Genomic DNA, 25644 nt, shown 5'->3' with positions numbered 1-25644 from the left:
ATAAAGATCATCAAGGACAACAACCACCAACCCACCACTGCCTCACCCCGCTATCATCCAGAAGGCAGGTCAGTACAGGTGCATCAAAGCAGGGACCGAGAGACTGAAAAACAGCTTCTATCTCAAGGCCATCAGACTGTTAAACAGCCACCACTAACATTTAGTGGCCGCTGCCAACATAATGACTCAACTCCAGCCACTTTAATAATGGGAATTGATGGAAATTATGTAAAAATGTACCACTAGCCCACTTTAAACAATGCCACTTAATATAATGTTTACATACCCTACATTACTCATCTCATATGTATATACTGTACTCTATATCATCTACTGCATCTTTCCATCTTTATGTAATACATTTACATTTTAGTCATTTAGCAGACGCTCTTATCCAGAGCGACTTACAGTAAGTGCATACATTTTATTACATTTTACATACTGAGACAAGGATATCCCTACCGGCCAAGAGCAGACACTCTTATCCAGAGCGACTTACAGTAGAGTGCATACATTTTATTACATTGTATTTTTTATTTTTATTTTAAATTTTACATACTGAGACAAGGATATCCCTACCGGCCAAAACCCTCCTACCGGCCAAACCCTCCCTAACCCGGACGACGCTATTGCCAATTGTGCGTCGCCCCACGTCTCCCGGTTGCGACAGAGCCTGGGCGCGAACCCAGAGACTCTGGTGCGCAGCTAGCACTGCGATGCAGTGCCCTAGACCACTGCGCCACCCGGAGATTATACATGTATTCACTAGCCACTTAAACTATGCACTTTATGTTTACATACCCTACATTACATCATCTCAATATGTATATACGTACTCATAACCTCTATGCATCTTGCCTATGCCGTTCTCTACCTCACTCATTTCATACTATCTTTATGTACATAGTTCTTATCCCTTTACACTGTGTGTATAAGGTAAGTTGTGAATGTTAGTAGATTACTTGTGCCGTTATTACTCATTGTCGGAACTAGAAGCACAAGCATTTCGCTACACTCGCATTAACATCTGCTAACCATGTGTATGTGACAAATAAAATTTGATTTGATTTGATTTGATTTGAATGAATGAATGAATGAAATGTTTGCCTTTTTGCCCAAAATTTTATTTAAGGTGCTCCAAATTGTATTACCTAAGCGGGGCTTGGTCTGTCTGAGTCAGTATCTTAATGCGACCTTGAAATGTGAAGAGAGGGTCCAGACTCCTAGATGGTTTGGGTGTCCATCATCTCTGTAGAGCATCTTTTGTTTCCAAAAATTGTTGAAATGTTCAGTAAAAGTTACGCCAACAGAGTGGCAGTAGTCTTTAATACAGATATGACGTGCTAAAAGCTTGCTGAACCATTCGCAGCCACGACCCAGCGACGGCACAGGACCCAAGATAATCGGCTGCGATTCAGAGCCTTTCAGGGTGTTGATCAGCTCACTAAAATCCTGTTTCATTACCTCTGATTTACCCTTTTTGATATAATTTGAACCCACATGCCCTTGGCTGCTGATGTAGAACGGACGGAAGAAAGAAAGAGGATGAAGGAGCAGGAATCTCTGGAAGCAGGTGGGCGAGACTGTTGGTCAGCAGGATTGGGTCCCCCAAACCCATTTCAGCCCCATTCATCAAAGACAGCTGTCTTGCGCTGGGTTTACGGTGTGTGACGTGCCTTCACTGGGAAGCAGGATTGATAATCCGCCAGTTCCTCATAAACGGTCCTTGCTCCTTTATTCCCAAGGGGGGTAGGTATGGGAGGAAAGAGGTGATTTCACTAGGAAGAGGGTCTCTTATTGTAAATAAGAATAGAATTAGTTTCTAAGCACTTCTAAATTCATGTGGATGCTACCATTTATTAGAGTTAATAATGAATGAATCTTGAATAATGATGATTGAGAAAGTTAGACGCAGAAATATCATATCCCCAAGACATGCTAACCTCTCAACATTACAATAGCAAGGGTGGTTAGCATTTTGGGGGGGTATGATATTTGTGCGTCTAACTTTCTCACTCATCATTATTCACAATTCATTCAGGATTATCTGTAATAATGGTAGCATCCATGGGCTCTGACGGTATTCCAGGGCGCGTTCTCAGCGCTTGCGCAGAACAGCTGGCAGGCATATTTATTGTAATTTTCAACCTATCCGTGTCCCAGTCTTTAATCCCAACATGCTTTAAGATGACCAGAATCATCCCTGTTCCTAAGAACTCTATCAAATGTTTTTGGTCACATACACATGGTTAGAAGATGTTAATGCGAGTGTAGCGAAATGCTTGTGCTTCTAGTTCCGACAGTGCAGTAACATCTAACAAGTAACAATTCCACAACAACTACCAAATACACACAAATCTAATGGGATGGAATAAGAATATATACATATAAATATATGGATGAGCGATGACCGAGCGGAATAGGCAAGATGCAATAGATGGTATAAAATACAGTATATACATATGAGATGAGTAATGTAAGATATGTAAACATTATTAAAGTGGCATTATTTAAAGTTACTAGTGATCCTTTTATTAAAGTGGCCAATGATTCCAGTCTGTATGTAGGCAGCAGCCTCTCTGTGTTAGTGATTTCTGTTTAACAGTCTGATGGCCTTGAGATAGAAGCTGTTTTTCAGTCTCTCGGTCCCAGCTTTGATGCATCTGTACTGACCTCGCCTTCTGGATGGTAGCGGGGTGAACGGGTAGTGGCTCGGGTGGTTGTTGTCCTTGATGATCTTTTTGGCCTTCCTGTGACATCGGGTGCTGTAGGTGTCATGGAGGGCAGGTAGTTTGCCCCTGGTGATGTGTTGTGCAGACCACACAACCCTCTGGAGAGCCTTGCGGTTGAGGGCCAGTTGCCATACCAGGCGGTGAAACAGCCTGACAGGATGCTCTCAATTGTGCATCTGTAAAAGTTTGTGAGGGTTTCAGATGACAAGCCAAATGTCTTCAGCCTCCTGAGGTTGAAGAGGTGCTGTTGCGCCTTCTTCATCACACTGTCTGTGTGGGTGGACCATTTCAGTTTATCCGTGATGTGTACACCGAGGAACTTAAAACGTTCCGCTGCTGTCCCGTCGATGTGGATAGGGGGTTGCTCCCTCTGATGTGTCCTGAAGTCCATGATCATCTCCTTTGTTTTGTTGACGTTGAGTGGCTTCATGCTACAATGATTACCGCCCTTTAGCACTCACTTCTGTAATCATGAAGTGCTTTGAGAGGCTGGTTATGGCAAACATTAATTCCAGTAACCCAGACACCCTAAACCCACTCCAATTTGCATACCGCCCCAACAGATCCATAGATGACGCAATCTCAATTGCTCTCCACACTGCCCTCACCCACCTAGATAAGAGTAATACCTTTGTGAGAATGCTGTTCTTTGACTACAGCTCAGCGTTCAACACCATTATCCCTTCCAAGCTCGTCACCAAGCTTAGGACTCTGGGTCTGAACACCTCCCTCTGCAACTGGATCCTGGACTTCCTGACAGGCCGACCCAAGGTTGTGAGGGTAGGCAATATCACCTCCACCACGCTGACCCTTAACACAGGGGCCCCACATAGTTGTGTGCTTTGTCCCCTCCTGTAATCCCTGTTCACCCACGACTGTGTGGCCAAGCACGACTCCAACACCATTATCAAGTTTGCTGACGACACGACGGTGGTAGGCCTGATCACCGGTGATGATGAGTCAGCCTATAGGGAGAAGATCAGTGACCTGGCAGTGTGGTGCCAGAGCAACAACTACTCCCTCAACGTAAGCAAGACCAAGGAGCTAATCGTGGACTACTGGAAACATGGGGGCGAGCATGCCCCCATCCACATCAATGGGGTGGAGAGGCAGTGGGGCAGGTAGCCATCTTCAAGTTCCTTGGTGTCCAATTCACTAAAGACAAAAAAATTCCAAACACACACGCACAATCATGAAGACGGCCTCTTCCCCAAAAGGTTGATAAAGTTTGGCATCGGCCCTCAAATCCTGAAAAGGTTCTACAGCTGTACCGTTGAGAACATTGACTGGCTGCATCGCTGTTTGGTATGACAATAGCACTGCACTCGATTGCATGGCACAACAGAGGGTTGTGCGGACAGCCCAGTAAATCACTGTGGCCGAGCTCACTGCCATCCAGGACCTCTATATCAGGCGGTGTGAAAAGAAGGCCCGGAGAATCAAATCAAATCAAATCAAATTTTATTAGTCACATACACATGGTTAGCAGATGTTAATGCGAGTGTAGCGAAATGCTTGTGCTTCTAGTTCCGACAATGCAGTAATAACCAACAAGTAATCTAACCTAACAATTCCACAACTACTACCTTATACACACACACACAAGTGTAAAGGGATAAAGAATATGTACATAAAGATATACCTCGCAATCGCTCGCGCTGCCGCCGTACCAGCACACGCGCCATGCCGCCACGCACTCGCAGCTCATGGTCACTCACCCCGCACGTACGTACATCACTACACACTGAGATCCGAGTACCTCGCTCGGACTATCCCGCTCCAACCCATACCAGTGGCCAATAGTCTCTCAGCCACCAGCTGGCTAGCTGGTAACTCCTCATTTCACATCAAAGCACTCGGCCAAGCCACTCGCAGCTACGCATCCGATATAGAGTACAGTAATATACACCTACCCTGCACGATCGGGCTAATTCCGTAGCGCGCTCACTCCGCATCCCACACCCACCCACACTCCTACTCCCCCTTCACCACGCCTCGCCATCTCGGCCCCTCCCCTCAACCAGTGGCCCCCCCTAGCTCCGCCCGCCCTCACACTTTCTCTCACCATCCAACTTTCCCACTCGCAACTGTCCATTCTCTTCAACAGCTCGGCTCGCACGTTCGCCAGCCTCCACGCTCATGTCGCGCACGCCGCGCCCCCGCCCTCACACCCACCCTGCCTTACGCTCGGCACTTCGGCCTCGTCTTAACAGTCTCGACCCTGGCCCTTTCGCACGCACTCACGCCACAGCTCTCGTCTTTCTCAGCTCTCTTCGGTCACTCGCTCTCTCGCACTCGACACACCTGTCACCGACCCTTTCCCGCCTCTCCTGGATGAATAGCGGGGTGAACAGGCAGTTGGCTTTGGGTCCGGCTCTCGTCTGTCCTCTCGCACTCGACCCCTCTTAACCCTGGCCTTCCCTCGCTGACATCCCCGGCGCCTGGTGTACGGCTGCTCCTCGGACAGGCCGCGCCAGCGTAGCCTTCCACACAATAACGATCATCCGTAACGACCATCAAACGCACCCCCAGCTAGGCAACCCTTTTTCCTTTGCCTGCCCCCGCACACGCCCCACATCGCAGCGTACCACACGCCGCTCACCCTCTCGCACACACGCACTTCTTATCCACCCCAAGCAATACCGACTGAATAAATAGTTAACAAAATAGCTACACAGACCGAGTTTACCTTTTTCTTTATTGACTTTTTATTTTCACTGTCTCTATGCCCTCACAGGGCCCTACACACTCAATACACACAGAAACATTCACTCCATCGTTTGCTCACTCACACATACAGTAATATGCACATACATTTATACTGCTTACACACCCGCACACCCACTCACATGCAAACTGCTGCTACTCTGTTTATCTTATATCCTGTTGCCTAGTCCCCTTACCTCTTTACATACTGTATCTACCTCCATCACTCCAGTATCCCTGCATATGTAAATATGGTATTGGAACTGACTTTAAAAAAATATTTCTGTATATAGTATGCTACTTACTTTTGTGTATTTCATATTCCTTATTCCTGTTGTGTTTTCTTCTGTAATACATTGTTATTGATTATTGCATTGTTGGGTTTTGAGTTTGCAAGAAAGGCATTTCACTGTACTTGTGCATGTGACATTAACTTGAAATTTAAGGTAAATTAATATATAAGTGTATATTATATATTATACAGTACCAGTCAAAAGTTTGGACACACCTACTCATTCCAGGGTTTTTTCTTTATTTTTACTATTTTCGACATTGTAAAATAATAGTGAAAAACATCAACACTATGAAAAATAACACATATGGAATCATTGTAGTAACCAAAAAAAGTATTAAACAAATCAAAATATATTTTCTTCTATTAGCCATGCTTTCGCTATGAGGTGACGCTTTGTGATCACCTCTTGGATTTCTCATGTCAACGCGGCAGCTTCATGAGGTAGTCACCTGGAAAGCATTTCAATTAACAGGTGTGCCTTGTTAAAAGTTAATTTGTGGAATTTCTTTCCTTCTTGATGCATTTGAGCCAGTCATTTGTGTTGTGACAAGGTAGGGGTGGTATACAGAAGATAACGCTATTTGGTAAAAGACCAAGTCCATATTCTTGCAAGAACAGCTCAAATAAGAAAATAAATTACTTTAAGACATGAAGGTCAGTCAATACGGAAAATGTCTTTACTTTGAAAGTTGAAGTTTCTTCATGTGCAGTCGCAAAAACCATCAAGCGCTATGATGAAACTGGCTCTCATGAGGACCACCACAGGAAAGGAAGACCCAGAGTTACCTGCAGAGTATAATTTCATTAGAGTTACCAGCCTCAGAAATTGCAGCCTAAATAAATGCTTTATACATCTCAACATCAACTGTTCAGAGGAGACTGTGTGAATCAGGCCTCGATGGTCGAATTACTGCAAAGAAACCACTACTAAAGGACACCAATAATAATAAGACTTGCTTGGGCCAAGAAACACGATCAATGGACATTACACCTGTGGAATTCTGTCCTTTGGTCTAATGCAGGTATTCCCAAACTGGGGGTACGCACAATGCCGTCGGGGGTACACCAAATAAAAATGTGATTCACATACAAATTTTAAAAATTATTAAAAACTTCATTTTCAAACAGTAATTTATATTTTCCAATGGGGCAATACATTTGGGTGAGGTTTTTTCTCCCCTGAGTAGCCTCGTTTCACTGCCTAAAATTAAACCATCTAGTGTTCAGTTAAATAACAACACAATGTCAAATACCGGTAGCCTCGTCAAATAATTAACATCCAATCACATTAACCGTTACTCTCTCACGGCAATTCCACTAACGTTCTGCATGTAGCCAAACGTACCTGCTGCTCTTTCCGTTTGCTCAAAAATGTATAAATGGTTTAAAAAGTAAGGCCTTCGTCCGTAGAGACACATACCAGCTCTGCTAGTAGTACTGCTACTACCAGCAGTACTACACCTGCACCTGTCGACGACACAAGTTGTTCTGCTTCCACGAGCATATTCAATGCTAGCATCAGTAATTCTACATTTGTTGTTAGCCCAGCTAGCATGGACACTGACAGTTGTGAATCTGATGCAGCCGAAAAGCTACTGCCCTCTCACCCGGGAAAGCACTGAATAACAGACAGGGACGTTGGACCATCGAAGAGGCGCAAATATGATGAGAACTACGAAAACAACATTGATTTGGAGTTCACTTATATTGGGAGTAGTGCATTTCCTCAGGTACAGTGTGTTATATCTGCAAAAGTACTATCTCATAACTCAATGAAACATTCACTCTTGCGCAGACATTTAGAAACAAAACATGCCAATTGGAAAAATAAGACATAGGAGTTTTTTGAGTGAGAATTAAGATGACTTTCGAGTAGCAATACATGTATAAAAGCAACAGATACCATTAATAAGAAGGGGCTAGAAGCCTCTTATATGGTGAGCTACCGAGTGGCTAGGACAGGCAAGCCCCATACTATATGATGACAAGTTCTCACGCGACTGGCATACCTGGGTGGGCAAGGTAGGCCACAGGTCTTTACATCATTGTATGATTTGTTGTGTGCAATTGAACTCAAGCTTACGGACAATGTCAAATGTGATATAGCGAAGCACCTGAGTGAGTTGGGTGCGCAATTACGCAAATACTTTCCCGAAACGGATGACACAAACAACTGGATTCGTTATCCCTTTCATGCCCTGCCTCCAGTCCACTTACCGATATCTGAACAAGAGAGCCTCATCGAAATTGCAATAAGCGGTTCTGTGAAGATTTTATTTGATATTATTTATTATTTATTATTATTATTTGTGCCCTGGTCCTGTAAGAGGTCTGTCACTTCCCACGAGCCGGGTTGTGACAAAAACTCACACTCATTCTTATGTTTAATAAATGTATCGTATATTGCGTGTGTGTGGCAGGCTTACAATGATGAAGAAAAAAAAAACATTTCAGAGTGCGCTGACCCTGGTGCTAGAGGGGGTACGCAGCTGGAGGTTGAATGTTTGAAGGGGTACGGGACTATAAACAGTTTGGAACCACTGGTCAAATTTGACATTTTTGGTTCCAAACACCGTGTCTTTGAAGACACAGAGTAGGTGAACGGATGATCTCCGCATGTGTGGTTCCCACCGTGAAGCATGGAGGAGGAGGTGCTTTGCTCGTGACACTGTCTGTGATTTATTTAGAATACAAGGCACACCTAAAACTTCTTAGGGCTAGCAGGACACCTGTCGACAACTTCCGGTGAAATTCTTGTTATTCTAACTGCACTGTCCGATTTACAATAGGCTTTACTGTCACGTTCCTGACCTGTTTTCTGTTAGTTTTTGTATGTGTTAGTTGGTCAGGACGTGAGTTTGGGTGGGCAGTCTATGTTTTCTGTTTCTATGTTGGTTTTGGGTACCTGATATGGTTCTCAATTAGAGGCAGGTGGTTTTCATCTCCTCTGATTGAGAATCATATTAAGGTACAGTGGGGAGAACAAGTATTTGATACACTGACAATTTTGCAGGTTTTCCTACTTACAAAGCATGTAGAGGTCTGTAATTTTTATCATAGGTACAAAAATCCAGAAAATCACATTGTATGATTTTTAGTAATTGAATGTTGCATTTTATTGCATGACATAGTATTTGATCACCTACCAACCAGTAAGAATCCGTCTCTCACAGACCTGTTAGTTTTTCTTTAAGAGACACCTCCTGTTCTCCACTCATTACCTGTATAACTGCACTGTTAAACTCGTTACTGTATAAAAGACTCTGTCACCACACTCAATAAACAGACTCCAACCTCTCCACAATGGCCAAGACCAGAGAGCTGTTGTAAGGACATCAGGGATAAATTGTTAGAACCGTACAAGGCTGGGATGGGCTACAGGACAATAGCCAAGCAGCTTGGTGAGAAGGCAACTGTTGGCACAATTATTAGAAATGGAAGAGTTCAAGATGAAGGTCAATCCCTCGGTCTGGGGCTCATGCAAGATCTACCTCGTGGGGCATTCAATGATCATGAGGAATTGGGGGATCAGCCCAGAAACTACACGGCAGGACCTGGTCAATTGACTGAAGAGAGCTGGGACCCACAGTCTCAAAAGAAAACCATTAGTAACACACCTGCGCCGTCATGGATTAAATCCTGCAGCGCACGCAAGGTCCCCTGCTCACAGCCAGCGCATGTCAGGCCCGTCTCGTCTGAAGTTTGCCAATGACCATCTGGATGATCCAGAGGAAGGAATGGGAGAAGGTCCATGTGGTCTGATGAGACAAAAATAGAGCTTTTTGCTCAAACTCCACTCGCCGTGTTTGGAGGAATAGAAGGATCATACAACCCCAAGAACCATCCCAACGTGAAGCATGGAGGTGGAAACATCATTCTTTGGGGATGCTTTTCTGCAAAGGGGACAGGACGACTGCACCGTATTGAGGGGAGGATGGATGGGCATGTATCGCGAGATCTTGACCAACAACCTCCTTCCCTCAGTAGAGAGCATTGAAGATGGGTCGTGGCTGGGTCTTCCAGCATGACAACGACCCGAAACACACAGCCAGGGCAACTAAGGAGTGGCTCCGTAAGAAGCATCTCAAGGTCTGGAGAGGCCTAGCCAGTCTCCAGACCTGAACCCAATGAGAAATCTTTGGAGGGGCCGAAAGTCCGTATTGCCAGCGACAGCCCGAAACCTGAAGGATCTGGAGAAGGTCTGTATGGAGGAGTGGGCAAAATCCTGCTGCAGTGTGTGCAAACCTGGTCAAGAACTACAGGAAACGTATGATCTCTGTAATTGCAAACTAAGGTTTCTGTACCAAATATTCAGTTCTGCTTTCCTGATGTATCAAATATTATGTCATGCAATAAAATGCAAATTAATTACTAAAAATCATACAATGTGATTTTCTGATTTTTGTTTTAGATTCCGTCTCTCACAGTTGAAGTGTACCTATGATAAAAATGCAGATCTCTGTAATGCTTTGGAAAGTAGGAAACTGCAAAACGGCAGTGTAATCAACTCTTGTTCTCCCCACTGTAGGTGTTTTCACTTTGTTTGTCGTGGGTGGTTGTCTCCTGTGTCAGTGTATGTTACGCCACACGGGACTGTTTCGGTTTGTTTGTTCGGTTTTGTGTAGTCTGTTTTTCCTGTTCGTGCGTTCTTCGTGTTACATGTAAGTTCTTACGTTCAGGTAAGTCTACGTCGTTTGTTGTTTTGTTAGTTATTCAAGTGAAGTTCGTTTTCGTTCCTTGTTTAGTAAATAAATCATGTCTACTAGAAACGCTGCATTTTGGTTCAATCCCTGCTCCTCCTCTTCGGATGAAGAGGAAGAGGAACACCGTTACATTTACAGCGAAAGCATGCCATGCAATTGTTTGAGGACGGCGCCCCACATCATCATATTTATCCATCAGCACAGGTTTCATAAATTCACAAATAGTGATTGAATATTCACTTACTTTTTGTCATTTTGTTAGATAAAATCCTTCGTTATATCCCAAAAAGTCAGTTTAGTTGGCGCCATCAATTTGAGTAATCCACTCGTTCAACATGCAGAGAAAGGAATCCAAAAAGCTACCGCTAAACGTTTCTATTTAATCCTCAGATACCCTAAAATGTAACTAAATTTCATACAGAAAGAAGTATGTTCAATTGGAAAGCGATATTAGCAGGTGTGCGTCCTCTTCGTCGCACGCGCATACACTAATTACCAAGTCTGTATCCCAGTACTAAATCTCATTATTCTTCCTTGTTTTGGAAGAAACAAGCCTGAAACCTTGAACTACGATCTAGTGGAAGCCATAGCATTTGCAATCTGGGAGCTGGATTTGGATATGCACCTATACTTTCCATTGTAAGAGCATGGGCTCTCAAAAAATATATAGATATATTTTAACATTTATACAAACTTCAGAGTGTCTTTAAAATGGTACCAATCATATGCATATCCTGGCTTCAGGGCCTGAGCAACAGGGAACGTCAGTCAGACAGGAAGTGGAGAAAAATAGATCCTAGCCTGAAGAAGTTTTAACCAGCACGGCAATACGCCATCCCATCTGGTTTACACTTTTATAAAAACATATTTTACCTTTATTTAACTAGGCAAGTAAATTAAGAACAAATTCTTATTGTCAATGGAACAGTGGGTTAACTGCCATGTTCAGGTGCAGAACATTTGACTAAGAAGGAGAGTGATGGAGTGCTGCATTAGATGACCTGGCTTCCACATTCACCCGGCCTCAACCCAATTGAGATGGTTTGGGATGAGTTGGACCGCACAGTGAAGGAAATGCAGCCAGCAAGTGCTCAGCATATGTGGGATCTCCTTCAAGACTGTTGGAAAAGCATTCCAGGTGAAGCTAGTTGAGAGAATGCAAAGAGTGTGCAAAGCTGTCATCAAGGCAAAGAGTGGCTACTTTGAAGAATCTCAAATATAAAATATATTTTGATTTGTTTAACCTTTTTTTGGTTACTACATAATTCTATGTGTCATTTCATAGTTTTGATTTCTTCACTATTATTCTACAATGTAGAGAAAAAAAAAGTGTATCCAAACTTTTGACTGTGCATTTTTCCCAATACCTTTGGTCCCCTAAAATGGGGGGACTACATACAAAAAGTGCTGTAATTTCTAAACGGCTCACCTGATATGGATGAAATAACCCATAAATGAAAGCTGACAGTCTGCAATTTAACCACATAGTCATTGTAACCTTTCAATTCAAAAAGTGCTGGAGTACAGAGCCAAAACAACCAAAAATGTGTCGCTGTCCCAATTCTATCTTAGAGATCTACGGACAGTTCCTTGGAATTCATAGTATAGTTTAAGTAGACATATGTGTTTCTTTCTAAATCATGTCCAAACAATTGAATTGGCTACAGGTGGATTCCAATAATGTTGTACTGACTGACATCTCAAAGCGTTGTGAATACTTATATAAATGAGATATTTCTGTATTTCGTATTCACTGCATTTGCATACATTTCTTAAAACATGTTTTCACTTTGTCATTATGGGGTATTGTCTGTAGATGGGTGAGAGAAAAACATCTATTTAATCCACTTTGAATTCAGCCTGTTACACAGCAAAATGTAGAGTCAAAGGGATGTATGGATACTTTCTGAAGGCACTGTAGTTATGCTTTCTGAATTTACATTTAACTGAGGGTCAAGAGCAGCAGATGTAGTATCCAGAGCACGTGTCGAGTGGTGACATCACCCTGCCTGAGACTTGAAGTGGTGTCGCCCCTTGCTCAATCAAGATCATGGTTTTGGTAGAGCGATTGGTTACACTGCTTTGTGAGTGTTGTAAAGAAGGTCAGGGGTTCATGCCCAGGCAGGACAGAGAAGGGACCTACTCTGTTACACAAGCCATATAGGTCGAAACATTAGGTATTTGCACTGGCTAATGTTTGGAATATAATAAGCGTGTTGCATACAGATCCGCTGGTTAAATTTTTTAAAAACATTTTTGTATTTGTCTGGCAACAAGCATAATTGCAAGTGTGACTGCAGTCTTGTTTATTGTAAACCCCATCCCAGGTGACAAGGGTCCTGCGGGAGGCAGGGGTCAACCAGGGTACCCAGGGCTTTTGGGGGGGCCTGGCATAGAGGCGTCTCAAGGACCACCTGGTACACCTGGACACTCAGGTGAACCTGGACTACCTGGCCTGCCTGGCCAGAGGGGTATCATAGGTTTCCCTGGAGAGATTGGTGATCAGGTATGGATGTTAAGAGTACCTACTGTAACTGGTCTGATTATAGACATGGGTCAAATACATGCAAAATACTAAACACTGTTTTTGTTGGTGTCTCTTTAGGGTGAATCTGGGTGTACTGGATCTCCTGGCACACCTGGCTTCCCAGGGTACAGTGGTCTTAAAGGTACTTCCAATTGACAAATAGACACAATTTATACAGTATTTTCTCTTCTCATTGTGATGTTGTGCATATCACCAGGGAAAAGCTGCAGGGACTATGACTGATTTGTTAGGCAGAGGTCATAATTGTTTTGTGTAATTCATGCTTCGCGATAATGAGATCTGAGAGTTGATTGGTTTACAGGTGAACAGGGCGACTCCATTGGCATCCCTGGACCGGCTGGTGATAGAGGAGCTACAGGAGACACTGGAGCATTTGGTAAGAGGATAGGAGATGATACAGCACATATTTAAAAGAGAAGTTCAGGATTTTACAACTTTATGTTAGTTGGTTCCTCACCCTGAAAATAGTCCATGGGCCAGGAGAAACTGTAAACCATGTTTCATTTCTCTTAACAGTCACTTCAAACTTCTGCTAACTTTAGCCACCACTAGCTAAAAATCTATGGGTGTGATAGGGGCATGCAGACAAAAAGAGCTTCTTCCCTTGAAGAAGCTATTAAGGGATTTGCCACAATAGATCAGATGGGTCTTAGTAACCATCTCCTGGAGACAGCTGATAACTCCAACACTGGCTCTTCACCAATGATGATACTTGAAGGTAATTGTCCACATCTCTCCTCTAAGTGGCATTATCAATATAGCTACCTCACGGAAGATGTGTAAAGAACTGAGTTAAAATAGTATCTTTCAAATATTTGGGCTGTGATTGATTTAACTTGTTTGGCACTATGGAACTAATGGAATAGTACCAAAAGTGCTAACCCTCCGATCTGGTAAATTATACCTGCCAATCTGGTAAATTCAGGCTAACTCAATCAAATGCTCAAAGTATTTGAAAGAAATCCTATTTGAGCGCAGGCCTGTTATAAACTTACCACACAATAGCTGATGTGTGCCCTGATCAAGCTAGGGGAAATAGGGAAGCTATAGGTGCGCTAGTAACAGTGTATGATGTCTGTGAAAAACCTGTACAGTAAAACTTGCCCCTCTCACCCTCCCTCAGCCCCACCGGGTGACCAAGGTGATGTAGGTGAACCAGGATTTTCAGGAGCTCCAGGACCTAAAGGGTTAACTGGTCCGCAAGGATCCATCGGACCTCCAGGGCCTGCTGGTGAGGACTTTAACCTTCAAGACGCTTAATTGCACACTACCCCAAACAATGCCTAATCAACGGGCTTTGCAAAGGCTTTGCTCATCTTTGTTTGTTAGTGGTGTTGATGATCTCACCAGTGTGCCTTGATTGGTTTGAGCTCTGCTCTCCTCCTTACCCCTCTCTCCTCTCTCTGCTGGGAAGGTGTGATCGGACCCCCAGGCCCGAGTGGTAAACCTGGGGCTGATGGTCTCCCAGGGACCCCTGGACAAACTGGGCCCAAGGGAGATCAAGGACCCCTTGGACTCAAAGGTGGGGACATGCTCAAGACCAGACTAGAAACCAAGGACATTATTTTACATCAAATGTTTCTATCAATTTGAGATTCTGGCATCGACATACTTTCATTTCCTTATTTTGCCTCCCAGGTCCACCTGGACCACTGGGTTTGCATGGACTGGACGGACTGAAGGGTGTGAAGGGCGAGGTTGGGGCCAGAGGTTAGTAAAATGCACAATGCAGCAATATCAAGATAATCTCTCTGAAATTCTGGAAAATATACAGTTCTCAATTTAATGTTTGTGTATGTTGGGGAGGTGAGTCATGGAGAGGCAAAGACATTTTGTTTGTGTGAATGTGTTTCCCAGGCCCAGGTGTGCCCGGTCCCTCTGGTGTTCCAGGCTGTAAAGGAGAGAAAGGTTCCAGAGGGTGTCAAGGGCCTCAGGGGCCCTCTCAGCCAGGACCTCTGGGCCCCAAGGGCCAGTCTGGACTAACAGGTACTGTATAACCTCAGTGATTACAACCCCAGAGATACCAACCCCAGAGATATGGACTGTATCAAACCACAGGCCACATTTAAATGTTTTTTCTTACGCGCAACTTTGATCGTAAATTGTGCATACATGGAATGATTTAGGACTTGACATTAACTTATTTCGATGTTGCATTAAAATGCATGACTTATAAATGAAACATGCTCATGTGATATTTATATAACTATAATGTTTATAGACATTTGATAAATTGTTTTTCATCACATTTTGGGAACTCGTGGCTTGTTTTAGACATTTGGTCAAGGCAAATCTTACGAATGAGGCCCATTCACTTTTAATGCAAAAACAGTGTCTCAGAAAGCTTGAATAAAACCCTCCCATGGAGCAGTTGACATACAAGCAGTGCATAATGACAGGTCTTGCTGTTACATTACACATGATATTATTGTACTGTACTCGTTATATACTGTAAGTTGTGTTTTTCAAAAAGGAGTGGGGTTCAGTAAAATGCTGTCACCAGGAATGTCCTCTCTTTATAGGAAGCCCAGGAGACACAGGTGCCTCCGGTCTACCAGGCATGGACTGTAAGGAGTCCATGCCCGGCCACTGTGGGGAGTCAGGCTTCCCTGGACGCGACGGACCACCAGGTCAGAATCACAGTTGTCGACGCCTTTAATGACCGGTCTGTATGGGAGTAGGGTGAAGTTTAGTCTGGCTAACACCTAACTCCTCCTGACTTCAGAGTCTGGAAAGGCTCTTTTGATGTTGTCGGCACGATGCGTTGATAACGAAGGGGGCTGTGCTTTTTTACTGATTGGTTCTCCTCTGTCTTTCTCACTCAAACACCCACATGGACAACCACACGCAGTCCCCGAGTGCAGCACATTTCCAATACTACTGTTTGTATTTGAGAGAACCAATCGAAGCACAACCCATTTCTGCACGAATACTGCATTTACAATGGACTCCTGTCCAGACCAGTGTGTCACAGCTCTCCCTCGGCTGTGTACCACGTGAGTCGCGTCAGCCAGGCTAGGTGAAGTTGCCCCTAGAAGCTGATCTTCGGTCAGTTTTGCATTTTCCCCACTAATGTTTAAGGTTAGGATTAGGGTGATCCTAGACCTGTACCTAGGGGAAACTTCACTCTGGTGCCTCTGTGTGCCCATTAGGAATAAGGTCCGAAGGGGTGTGGTATATGGCCAATATACCACGGCTAGGGGCTGTTCTTAGGCACAACACGAAGAGGAGTTAAATTCAATTTATACTATTTCATCCTTCCACCAGAGGAAATAGTCCGGACAAAAATCGAGTTGCATCCTTGCTATGAAATCAAATAATCTTGCCAGCTAGCTATCGACAGAAAACAAAATCAAATCAAATTCTGCTGCAGAAATTAAAGCAAAATAGCTGCATTTACATTTGTTTTAGCTGTTTTCTATTGACATTTATCTGGAAATACTGTATCCATAATAATGCATGTGATCTCCTGCATAGAGAGTGAATGGTGTCCTGATGAGACAGCAACTGTCTTGAGCCAGCCAGGCAAACTAATGCGTCAGCATAATTGCAACAATAGGGGTTTGTACAAACCTTTCTGTCTGTCTCTATAATCTCAACAAAATGTGTAAATTACATTTTCGAGATTTTTGTGGAGGTCGGAGAGGCAGACAGCAAGGTTTGTACAAACCCCTGTTGTTGCAAACCTTAATGCTAGGCTAGAATCAAGGGGAAATATACTGAGGTGGTATTTCTCTCTGTAATAAAGCCCTTTTGTGGGGAAAAACAAATTCTGATTGGCTGGGCCTTGCTCCTCTGTGGGTGGGCCTAACTCCCAAGTGGGTGGGCCTATGCCCTCCCAGGCCCACCCATTGCTGCTCCCATTGCCCAGTTATGTGAAATCCATAGATTAGGGCCTAATGAATTTAATTCAATTGACTGATTTCCTTCTATGAACTGTAACTCAGTAAAACCTTTGAAATTGTGGCATGATGCGTTTATACACTGCTCAAAAAAATAAAGGGAACACTAAAATAACACATCCTAGATCTGAATGAAACATTCTTATTAAATACTTTTTTCTTTACATAGTTGAATGTGCTGACTACAAAATCACACAAAAATTATCAATGAAATCAAATTTATCAACCCATGGAGGTCTGGATTTGGAGTCACACTCAAAATTAAAGTGGAAAACCACACTACAGGCTGATCCAACTTTGATGTAATGTCCTTAAAAAAGTCAAAATGAGGCTCAGTAGTGTGTGTGGCCTCCACGTGCCTGTATGACCTCCCTACAAGCCGCTGGGCATGCTCCTGATGAGGTGGCGGATGGTCTCATGAGGGATCTCCTCCCAGACCCTGGACTAAAAGCATCCGCCAACTCCTGGACAGTCCTGTGAATGCAACGTGGCGTTGGTGGATGGAGCGAGAACATGTTGTCCCAGATGTGCTCAATTGGATCAGGTCTGGGAACGGGCGGGCCAGTCCATAGCATCAATGCCTTCCTCTTGCAGGAACTGCTGACACACTCCAGCCAGATGAGGTCGAGCATTGTCTTGCATTAGAAAGAACCCAGGGCCAACCGCACCAGCATATGGTCTCACAAGGGGTCTGAGGATCTCATCTCGGTACCTAATGGCAGTCAGGCTACCTCTGGCGAGCACATGGAGGGCTGTGCGGCCCCCAAAGAAATGCCACCCACACCATGACTGACCCACCGCCAAACCGGTCATGCTGGAGGATGTTGCAGCGCAGCAGAATGTTTCTCCACGGCGTCTCCAGACTCTGTCACGCCTGTCACATGTGCGTGTGAACCTGCTTTCATCTGTGAAGGCACAGGGCGCCAGTGGCGAATTTGCCAATCTTGGTGTTCTCTGGCAAATGCCAAACGTCCTGCACGGTGTTGGGCTGTAAGCACAACCCCCACCTGTGGACGTCGGGCCCTCATACCACCCTCATGGAGTCTGTTTCTGACCGTTTGAGCAGACACATGCACATTTGTGGCCTGCTGGAGGTCATTTTGCAGGGCTCTGGCAAGTGCTCCTCCTAATCCTCCTTGCACAAAGGCGGAGGTAGCGGTCCTGCTGCTGGGTTGTTGCCCTCCTACGGCCCTCTCACGTCTCCTGATGTACTGGCCTGTTCCTGGTAGCGCCTCCATGCTCTGGACACTACGCTGACAGACACAGCAAACCTTCTTGCCACAGCTCGCATTGATGTGGCCATCCTGGATGAGCTGCACTACCTGAGCCACTTTGTGTGGGTTGTCTCATGCTACACTAGAGTGAAAGCACGCCAGCATTCAAAAGTGACCAAACATCAGCCAGGAAGCATAGGAACTGAGAAGTGGTCTGTGGTCACCACCTGCAGAACCACTCCTTTATTGGGGGTGTCTTGCTAATTGCCTATAACTTCCACCTTTTGTCTATTCCATTTGCACAACAGCATGTGAAATTTATTGTCAATCAGTGTTGCTTCCAAAGTGGACAGTTTGATTTCACAAAAGTGTGATTGACTTGGAGTTACATTGTGTTGTTTAAGTGTTCCCTTTATTTTTTTGAGCAGTGTTTATAAAACATTTTTTAGTTAAATATCTCATTTACATGTATTCACACCCCTGAGTCCTTACAGCTTTAAGTCATATTGGAAAGGAAGGGAATACCTAGTCAGTTGCACAACTGAATGCATTCAACCGAAATGTGTCTTCCACATTTAACCCAATCAGAGAGGTGTGGGGGGCTGCCTTAACTGACGTATGTCTGTTTCAGCTTTTAAACAAATTAAAACAGGCTGTAACACAACAAAATGTGGAATAAGTCAAGGGGTATGATTACTACATGAAGGCTCTGTATATGCGTATGATCAAAATCAACACAGGTAGTCTATTGTTTTCAAATATATAGCCTATTTCAATCAAATCAATCAAATGTATTTATTAAGCCCTTTGTACATCAGCCAATGTCACAAAGTGCTATACAGAAACCCAGCCTAAAACCCCAAACAGCAAGCAATGCAGATGTAGAAGCACGGTGGCTAGGAAAAACTCCCTAGAAAGGCAGGAACCTAGGACGAAACCTAGAGAGGAACCAGGCTCTGAGGGGTGGCCAGTCCATTTCTGGCTGTGCCGGGTTGAGGTTATAACAGTACGTGGCCAATATGTTCAAACGTTCATAGATGACCAGCAGGGTCAAATAATAAGAATCACAGTGGTTGTAGAGGGTGCAATAGGTCAGCACCTCAGGAGTAAATGTCAGTTGGCTTTTCATAGCCGAGCATTCAGAGTTAGCGACAGCAGGTGCGGTAGAGAAAGTCGAAAACAGCAGGTTCGGGACAAGGTACTTTAGCACGTCCAGTGAACAGGTCAGGGTTCCATAGCTGCAGGCAGAACAGTTGAAACTGGAGCAGCAGCACAACCAGGTGGACTGGGGACAGCAAGGAGTCATCAGGCCTGGAGCCAGTGGGTTTGGCGACGAGTATGAAGCGAGGGCCAATTTCTGCTTGAAAAAGCTAGCCTTGGCTTTTCTAACTGCCTGTGTATATTGGTTTCTAGCTTCCCTGAAAAGTTGCATATCACGGGGGCTGTTCGATGCTAATGCAGAACGCCATAGGATGTTTTTGTGTTGGTTAAGGGCAGTCATGTCTGGAGAGAACCAAGGGCTATATCTGTTCCTGGTTCTAAATTTCTGGAATGGGGCATGCTTATTTAAGATGGTGAGGAAGGCATTTAAAAAAAAATAACCAGGCATCCTCTACTGACGGGATGAGATCAATAGCCTTCCAGGATACCCCGGCCAGGTCGATTAGAAAGGCCTGCTCGCTGAAGTGTTTCAGGGAGCGTTTGACAGTGATGAGTGGAGGTCGTTTGACCGCTGAYCCATTACGGATGCAGGCAATGAGGCAGTGATCGCTGAGATCTTGGTTGAAAACAGCAGAGGTGTATTTAGAGGGCAAGTTGGTTAGGATGATATCTATGAGGGTGCCCGTGTTTACGGCTTTGGTGTGGTACCTGGTAGGTTTATTGATAATTTGTGTGAGATTGAGGGCATCAAGCTTAGATTGTAGGATGGCTGGGGTGTTAAACATGTTCCAGTTTAGGTCGCCTAGCAGCACGAGCTCTGAAGATAGATGGGGGGCAATCAGTTCACATATGGTGTCCAGAGCCCAGCTGGGGGCAGAGGTAGGTCTATAGCAGGCGGCAACGGTGAGAGACTTGTTTTTAGAGATGTGGATTTTTAAAAGTATTGTTTGGGTACAGACTTGGATAGTAGGACAGAACTCTGCAGGCTATCTTTGCAGTAGATTGCAACACCGCCCCCTTTGGCCGTTATATCTTGTCTGAAAATGTTGTAGTTAGGGATGAAAATGTCAGAATTTTTGGTGGTCTTCCTAAGCCAGGATTCAGACACGGCTAGAACATCCGGGTTGGCAGAGTGTGCTAAAGCAGTGAATAAAACAAACTTAGGGAGGAGGCTTCTAATGTTAACATGCATGAAACCAAGGCTATTACGGTTACAGAAGTCATCAAAAGAGAGCGCCTGGGGAATAGGAGTGGAGATAGGCACTGCAGGGCCTGGATTCACCTCTACATCACCAGAGGAACAGAGGAGGAGTAGGATAAGGGTACGGCTAAAAGCTATGAGAATTGGTCGTCTAGAACGTCTGGAACAGAGAGTAAAAGGAGGTTTCTGGGGGCGATAAAATAGCTTCAAGGTATAATGTAAAGACAGGTAGGATGTGAATACAGTGGAGGTAAACCTAGGTATTGAGTGATGATGAGAGAGATATTGCCTCTAGAAACATCATTGAAACCAGGTGATGTCATCGCATGTGTGGGTGGTGGAACTGAAAGGTTGGATAAGGTATAGTGAGCAGGGCTAGAGGCTCTACAATGAAATAAGCCAATAAACACTAAMCAGAACAGCAATGGACAAGGCATATTGACATTAAGGAGAGGCATGCTTAGTCGAGTGATCATTAGGGTCCAGTGAGTAGAGGTTGGTTGGGGTTCACGGCGATTCAGACAGCTAGCCGGGCCATCGGTAGCAAGCTAGCATAGGTTGGAGGTCTGTTTTTAGCCACTGGCTAACTGGCTAGCTTCTGGCTAGCTTCTATTGTGGATTTCAGATTTGAGGTAAATAAAATAAAATAAAAAAATTGGTAAGGCGGGTTGCAGGAGAGTGTTTTGAAGTTGAGTTTTTGGAAAATAAAATATATAAAAGATATGCGAAGAAAGGTGTAAATATATATATATATACGGGACACGACAAGACGAGGACAAAGGACGTCTGACTGCTATGCCATCTTGGGAATTCATTAATGGCTAGCTTGGTCCACAACATTATGTTATTATATTTTTCAATCTTGAAATACAAGGGCAAATGCTAATAAATAGTGACTGAAATTTCGCGCTATGTGATATTCACTTCTGAACGTGGAGACTTGGAGAGCGCTCAAAGGGTTGTAGAACGCACCTCTGAATAACGAGCCGTGGTTTTGGCTTAACTGCATTGGGAAAAAATAAACTAAGATTTAATGTGGCCTTTTTCTACAGAAACAGATCATGCCTTTCTCTAAGCAGTAGGACGCAGATTATACAGTCAACCTTTTCATCTGTTCTTGATTATTGTGATATTATTTAGCAAAGTGTAACTACTCTTAAACCTTTGGATGCAATCTACCATAGTGCCCTTCGTTTTGTTACAGGTGACAGTTTTGATAGTCATCACTGCATCCTGTATCAAAAGGTTGTCTGGACTATGCTAAAGATCTGTAGAGCTCTACTTTACTGCCTATCTGTTTACAAGGCCCTACTTCATAAACTTCTGTCTTATCTAACTTTGCCGTTGAAGTATAGACACCTATGTTGCCTAACCCGTTCAGAGGATTGGTTAACGCTTGATGTTCTTTAGGGGCTCCACCGAGCTAGGTAAATCTGCTTTTAGTTCTAATGCACCGTATTGCCCGAACAAAATTCTAAATACATTTCATCTTGATGTTCTTGATGATCTGTTGCCGTTCTGGCAAACTAAAGTATTGATTGGGGACTTATTGGTGGAGGAATGTAACTTTTTCTGGGGATGTTATATTTGTGCTTCCCATGACTGTGTGGTTTTATTTTAATGTGTATATATGTGTATATTTACATTGTATAATACAGGGCACATGTTAAAATAAAGGTTAATTGTTTAGACATATATTATTAATTTTTTTATAATATAAATGTATCAAGAATGTTTTTGATGAAAATATGTCAATCAAATGTTTTTATATGTTGGCAACCGGTTTGTAAAAGCAATAAAGCACTTCGGGAGTTTGTGGTGTATGGCCAATATACCACGGCTAAGAGCTGTGTCCAGGCGCACTCCGCTTCGCTTAGTGCCTAAGAACAGCCCTTAGCCATGGTAATGGTCCATATACACGACACCCCCTTGGGCCTTATTGCTTAAATATAGCAGACTATTTAGAATGCATTGCTTCATACCAGCTAAGTAGTATGCATGTTTGAATGTTGGGACATAGAGGGCAACATTTTTATTTTGCAATGACACGCAATGTGAGAGTAAAATTATAAGATGCAGGGCTTCAGTATTTGAAGCTCCCATCAATTTAAACCAAATGGTTAGTTTTCTCTCAAGTGTCATTGTGAGAAGAGCATTTTGCCAAAGGTCTTTTTTTATTAGTATTTTATTATGTTGCTGCAAAAAAAATCTATTACAAACTCAGTCACAATTAAACACTTTAGTTGTGTGTGTGATGTTGTTTCAGGTTCACCAGGTGACATTGGGTACTCCGGCCCTGCCCTGCCCATGACCGGTGAAGAAGGGGACAACGGTGTCCCCGGCTTACCAGGGCTCAAAGGGGACATGGGGGCTTCAGGCCCCCCCGGGCTGCCTGGCATCGCAGGGTTACCTGGGCCTAAAGGTAACAGGACAGACCTGGATTGTGTTCATAAGGCACTAAACGGAGGAAAGTGTATTGAAACTGGGAGGGACTAGCTGGACGCTCATTTTGTCTTTCTGTTGCAAAACATTTAGTAACGTTTTTTGTTGTGTGCTCAAACAAACACGACCTGGACTGTATAATAAAGGCCTCCTCATACAGCCAGATGCTACCCTTGGTAACATAGCAAAGTAACATAGGGTCCGCCCTCTCAGATGCTCCAATGCTTTCATAGTTTGACAACGCATTGATCTTAATGGAAGATCCACTTAAGCATGTGCCAGTGCCAACCAGGTACATATTTGGGGTGGAGATCCCAGAAATGTACAATAGGTGCGTATGTGGACACCTGCTTGTCAAACATCTAATTCCAAAATCATGGGGATTAATATGGAGTTGGTCCCCACTTTGCTGCTATCACAGCCTCCACTCTTCTGGGAAGGCTTTCCACTAGATGTTGGAACATTGCTGCAGGGACTTGCATCCATTCAGCCACAAGAGCATTAGTGAGGTCGGGCACTGTTGTTGGGCGATTAGGCCTGCTCATAGTAGGCGTTCCAATTTATCTCAAAGGTGTTCGATGGGGTTGATGTCAGGGCTCAAGTTCTTCCACACCGATCTCGACAAACCAGGTAGCGTTTTCCTGGCATACCCAGATTAGTCCGTCGGACTGCCAGATGGTGAAGCGTGATTCATCACTCCAGAGAACGTGTTTCCACTGCTCCAGAGTCCAATGGTGGCGAGCTTTACACCACTCCAGCCGATGCTTGGCGTTGAGCATAGTGATCTTAGGCTTGTGTGTGGCTGCTCGGCCATGGAAATCCATTTCATGTAGCTCCCGACGAACAGTTATTGTGCTGACTTTGCTTCCAGAGGCAGTTTGGAACTCGGTAGTGAGTGTTGCAACGGAGGACAGACGATTTTTATGTTCTACTCACTTCAGCACTCAGCAGTCCCTTTCTGTGAGCTTGTGTGGCCTACCACTTCACAGCTGAGCTTTTGTTGTTCCTCGACGTTTCCACTTCACAATAACAGCACTTACAGTTGATGAAATTTGACAAACTGACTTGTTGGAAAGGTGGCATCCTATGACGGTGCCACGTTGATAGTCACTGAGCTCTTCAGTAAGGCCAGTGTTTTGTCTATGGAGATCGCATGGCTGTGTGCTCGGTTTTATACACCTGTCGGCAACGGGTTAGAAGGGATGTCCACATACTTTTGTATATATAGTGTAGCTAGGTGAGACAACAACACGTCACAATCGTATCAGGTATATTTTCCCTCACAAAGTATTTATCATTCAGTGCTAGTGGGCGAACATTTTGTTACTTTTTTGGGGGGTGGCATTGGATGCGCCGTGAGTTATTTAAGATACTCTTCAAAGCGGTAGGGTTTCAGACTTTTTCGAAAGATGGGCAGGGTCTCCACTATCCTGACTTTAGGGGGAAGCTTGTTTCACCATTGGGGTGCCAGGACAGAGAAGAGCTTTGACTGGGCTGAGCAGGAGCTTGAAGAGACCAAGAGACGAGAGGTGGGGGAACGGATTGCTCGGGTAGGGATGTGGGTTTTGAGCATAGCCTGACGGTAAGGAGGTGCAGTTCTCCTTGCTGCTCTGTTGGCAAGCACCAGCGTCTTGAAGATGATGCGAGCTTCGACTGGAAGCCAGTGGAGGAGCCGGGTGACATGGGAGAACTTAGGAAGGTTGAACACCAGGCGGACTGCGGCATTCTGGATAAATTGCAGGGATTTGATGTCACAAGCGGGGAGCCCAGCCAACAGCGTTGCAGTATTCTAGATGGGAAATGACAAGTGCCTGGATTAGGACCTGAGCTGCTTCCTGTGTGACGAAAGGTCGTGCTCTATGGATGTTGTAGAGCAGGAACCTGCAGGAGCGAGTCACTGCTTTGATGTTTGCAGAGAACGACAGGGTATTGTCCAGAGTCACTCCAAGGTTCTTTGCACTCTGGGAGGGGGACACCGTGGAGTTTTCTACCGTGATGGAGAGGTCTTGGAGCAGGCTTTTCCCAAGAGAAAGAGCAGCTCTGTTTTGTTGAGGTTGAGCTTGAGGTCGTGGGCCGACATCCAATCTGAGATGTCTGCCAGGCCACCTAATGTATACATTGATAAGGGCTATTAAATGAGGTAAATGAGTAGGCTTAATATGTTTGGAGAAGGGGATGATAAATAGAAATATCGAGAAAGCATAGCGATTGCTTTGGATTCTTTATGCTTATGATCACTGGAGACTAATGTGAAATCAGTCATATGGCAGCAAACTGAAAATCAAATCAACATTACAGGTATTTCGGCCCCTTTTCCACCCACAGTCAAGTAGCCTAGGCTATAAATAGCTGTGCCATTATTCAGATCATTAATTTAATTGTATGGCCTCATAGTTTGCGGGGATGAAATTTGGAGACGCAAGCTAAATAGACTTCTGTAACCAATGGAAAGCTGTGCGCAGTAGCGCCGAATGCAACGTCAGTGTTAGTTTCTTTCAATTTGTAACCTACATTCTTTTGTTGCCTACTTTAAATCATCATGTAATTCTGTTTAAACCCGGAGCCTGGCGCACGGTTTGGACGACTAGACCATTGCCATTACAGTTCCATGATCAGTGAGGTAGATGTATAGGACTATTGTTCAACCCTTATTGTAAACTTTTGTCCACTTCTAATATTTCATGGATTGAACAACTGAAAATGACAACTTTCAGGATGGCCACCCCCGTTGTCTTTACAC

The 25644-nt window shown here is 44.3% G+C and overlaps 1 protein-coding gene across 1 annotated transcript in view; it reads left to right on the top strand.

The window, feature by feature from the left end:
* The window catches only part of LOC112068336 (collagen alpha-4(IV) chain-like), a 72512-nt gene that overhangs the window by 27930 nt on the left and 18938 nt on the right, over positions 1–25644 (top strand). The window contains exons 15-23 of the mRNA XM_070438110.1: positions 12764–12942; positions 13042–13105; positions 13286–13360; positions 14108–14215; positions 14399–14506; positions 14623–14694; positions 14842–14970; positions 15507–15614; positions 22729–22884. Coding sequence (XP_070294211.1) covers positions 12764–12942; positions 13042–13105; positions 13286–13360; positions 14108–14215; positions 14399–14506; positions 14623–14694; positions 14842–14970; positions 15507–15614; positions 22729–22884 — 999 coding nt within the window. The remainder of the gene's footprint in view (positions 1–12763; positions 12943–13041; positions 13106–13285; positions 13361–14107; positions 14216–14398; positions 14507–14622; positions 14695–14841; positions 14971–15506; positions 15615–22728; positions 22885–25644) is intronic.

The sequence above is a fragment of the Salvelinus sp. IW2-2015 genome, unplaced genomic scaffold (assembly GCF_002910315.2).
Source record: "Salvelinus sp. IW2-2015 unplaced genomic scaffold, ASM291031v2 Un_scaffold451, whole genome shotgun sequence".
Taxonomy (NCBI): Eukaryota; Metazoa; Chordata; class Actinopteri; order Salmoniformes; family Salmonidae; genus Salvelinus; species Salvelinus sp. IW2-2015.
This window is presented reverse-complemented; position numbering and strand designations above follow the sequence as displayed.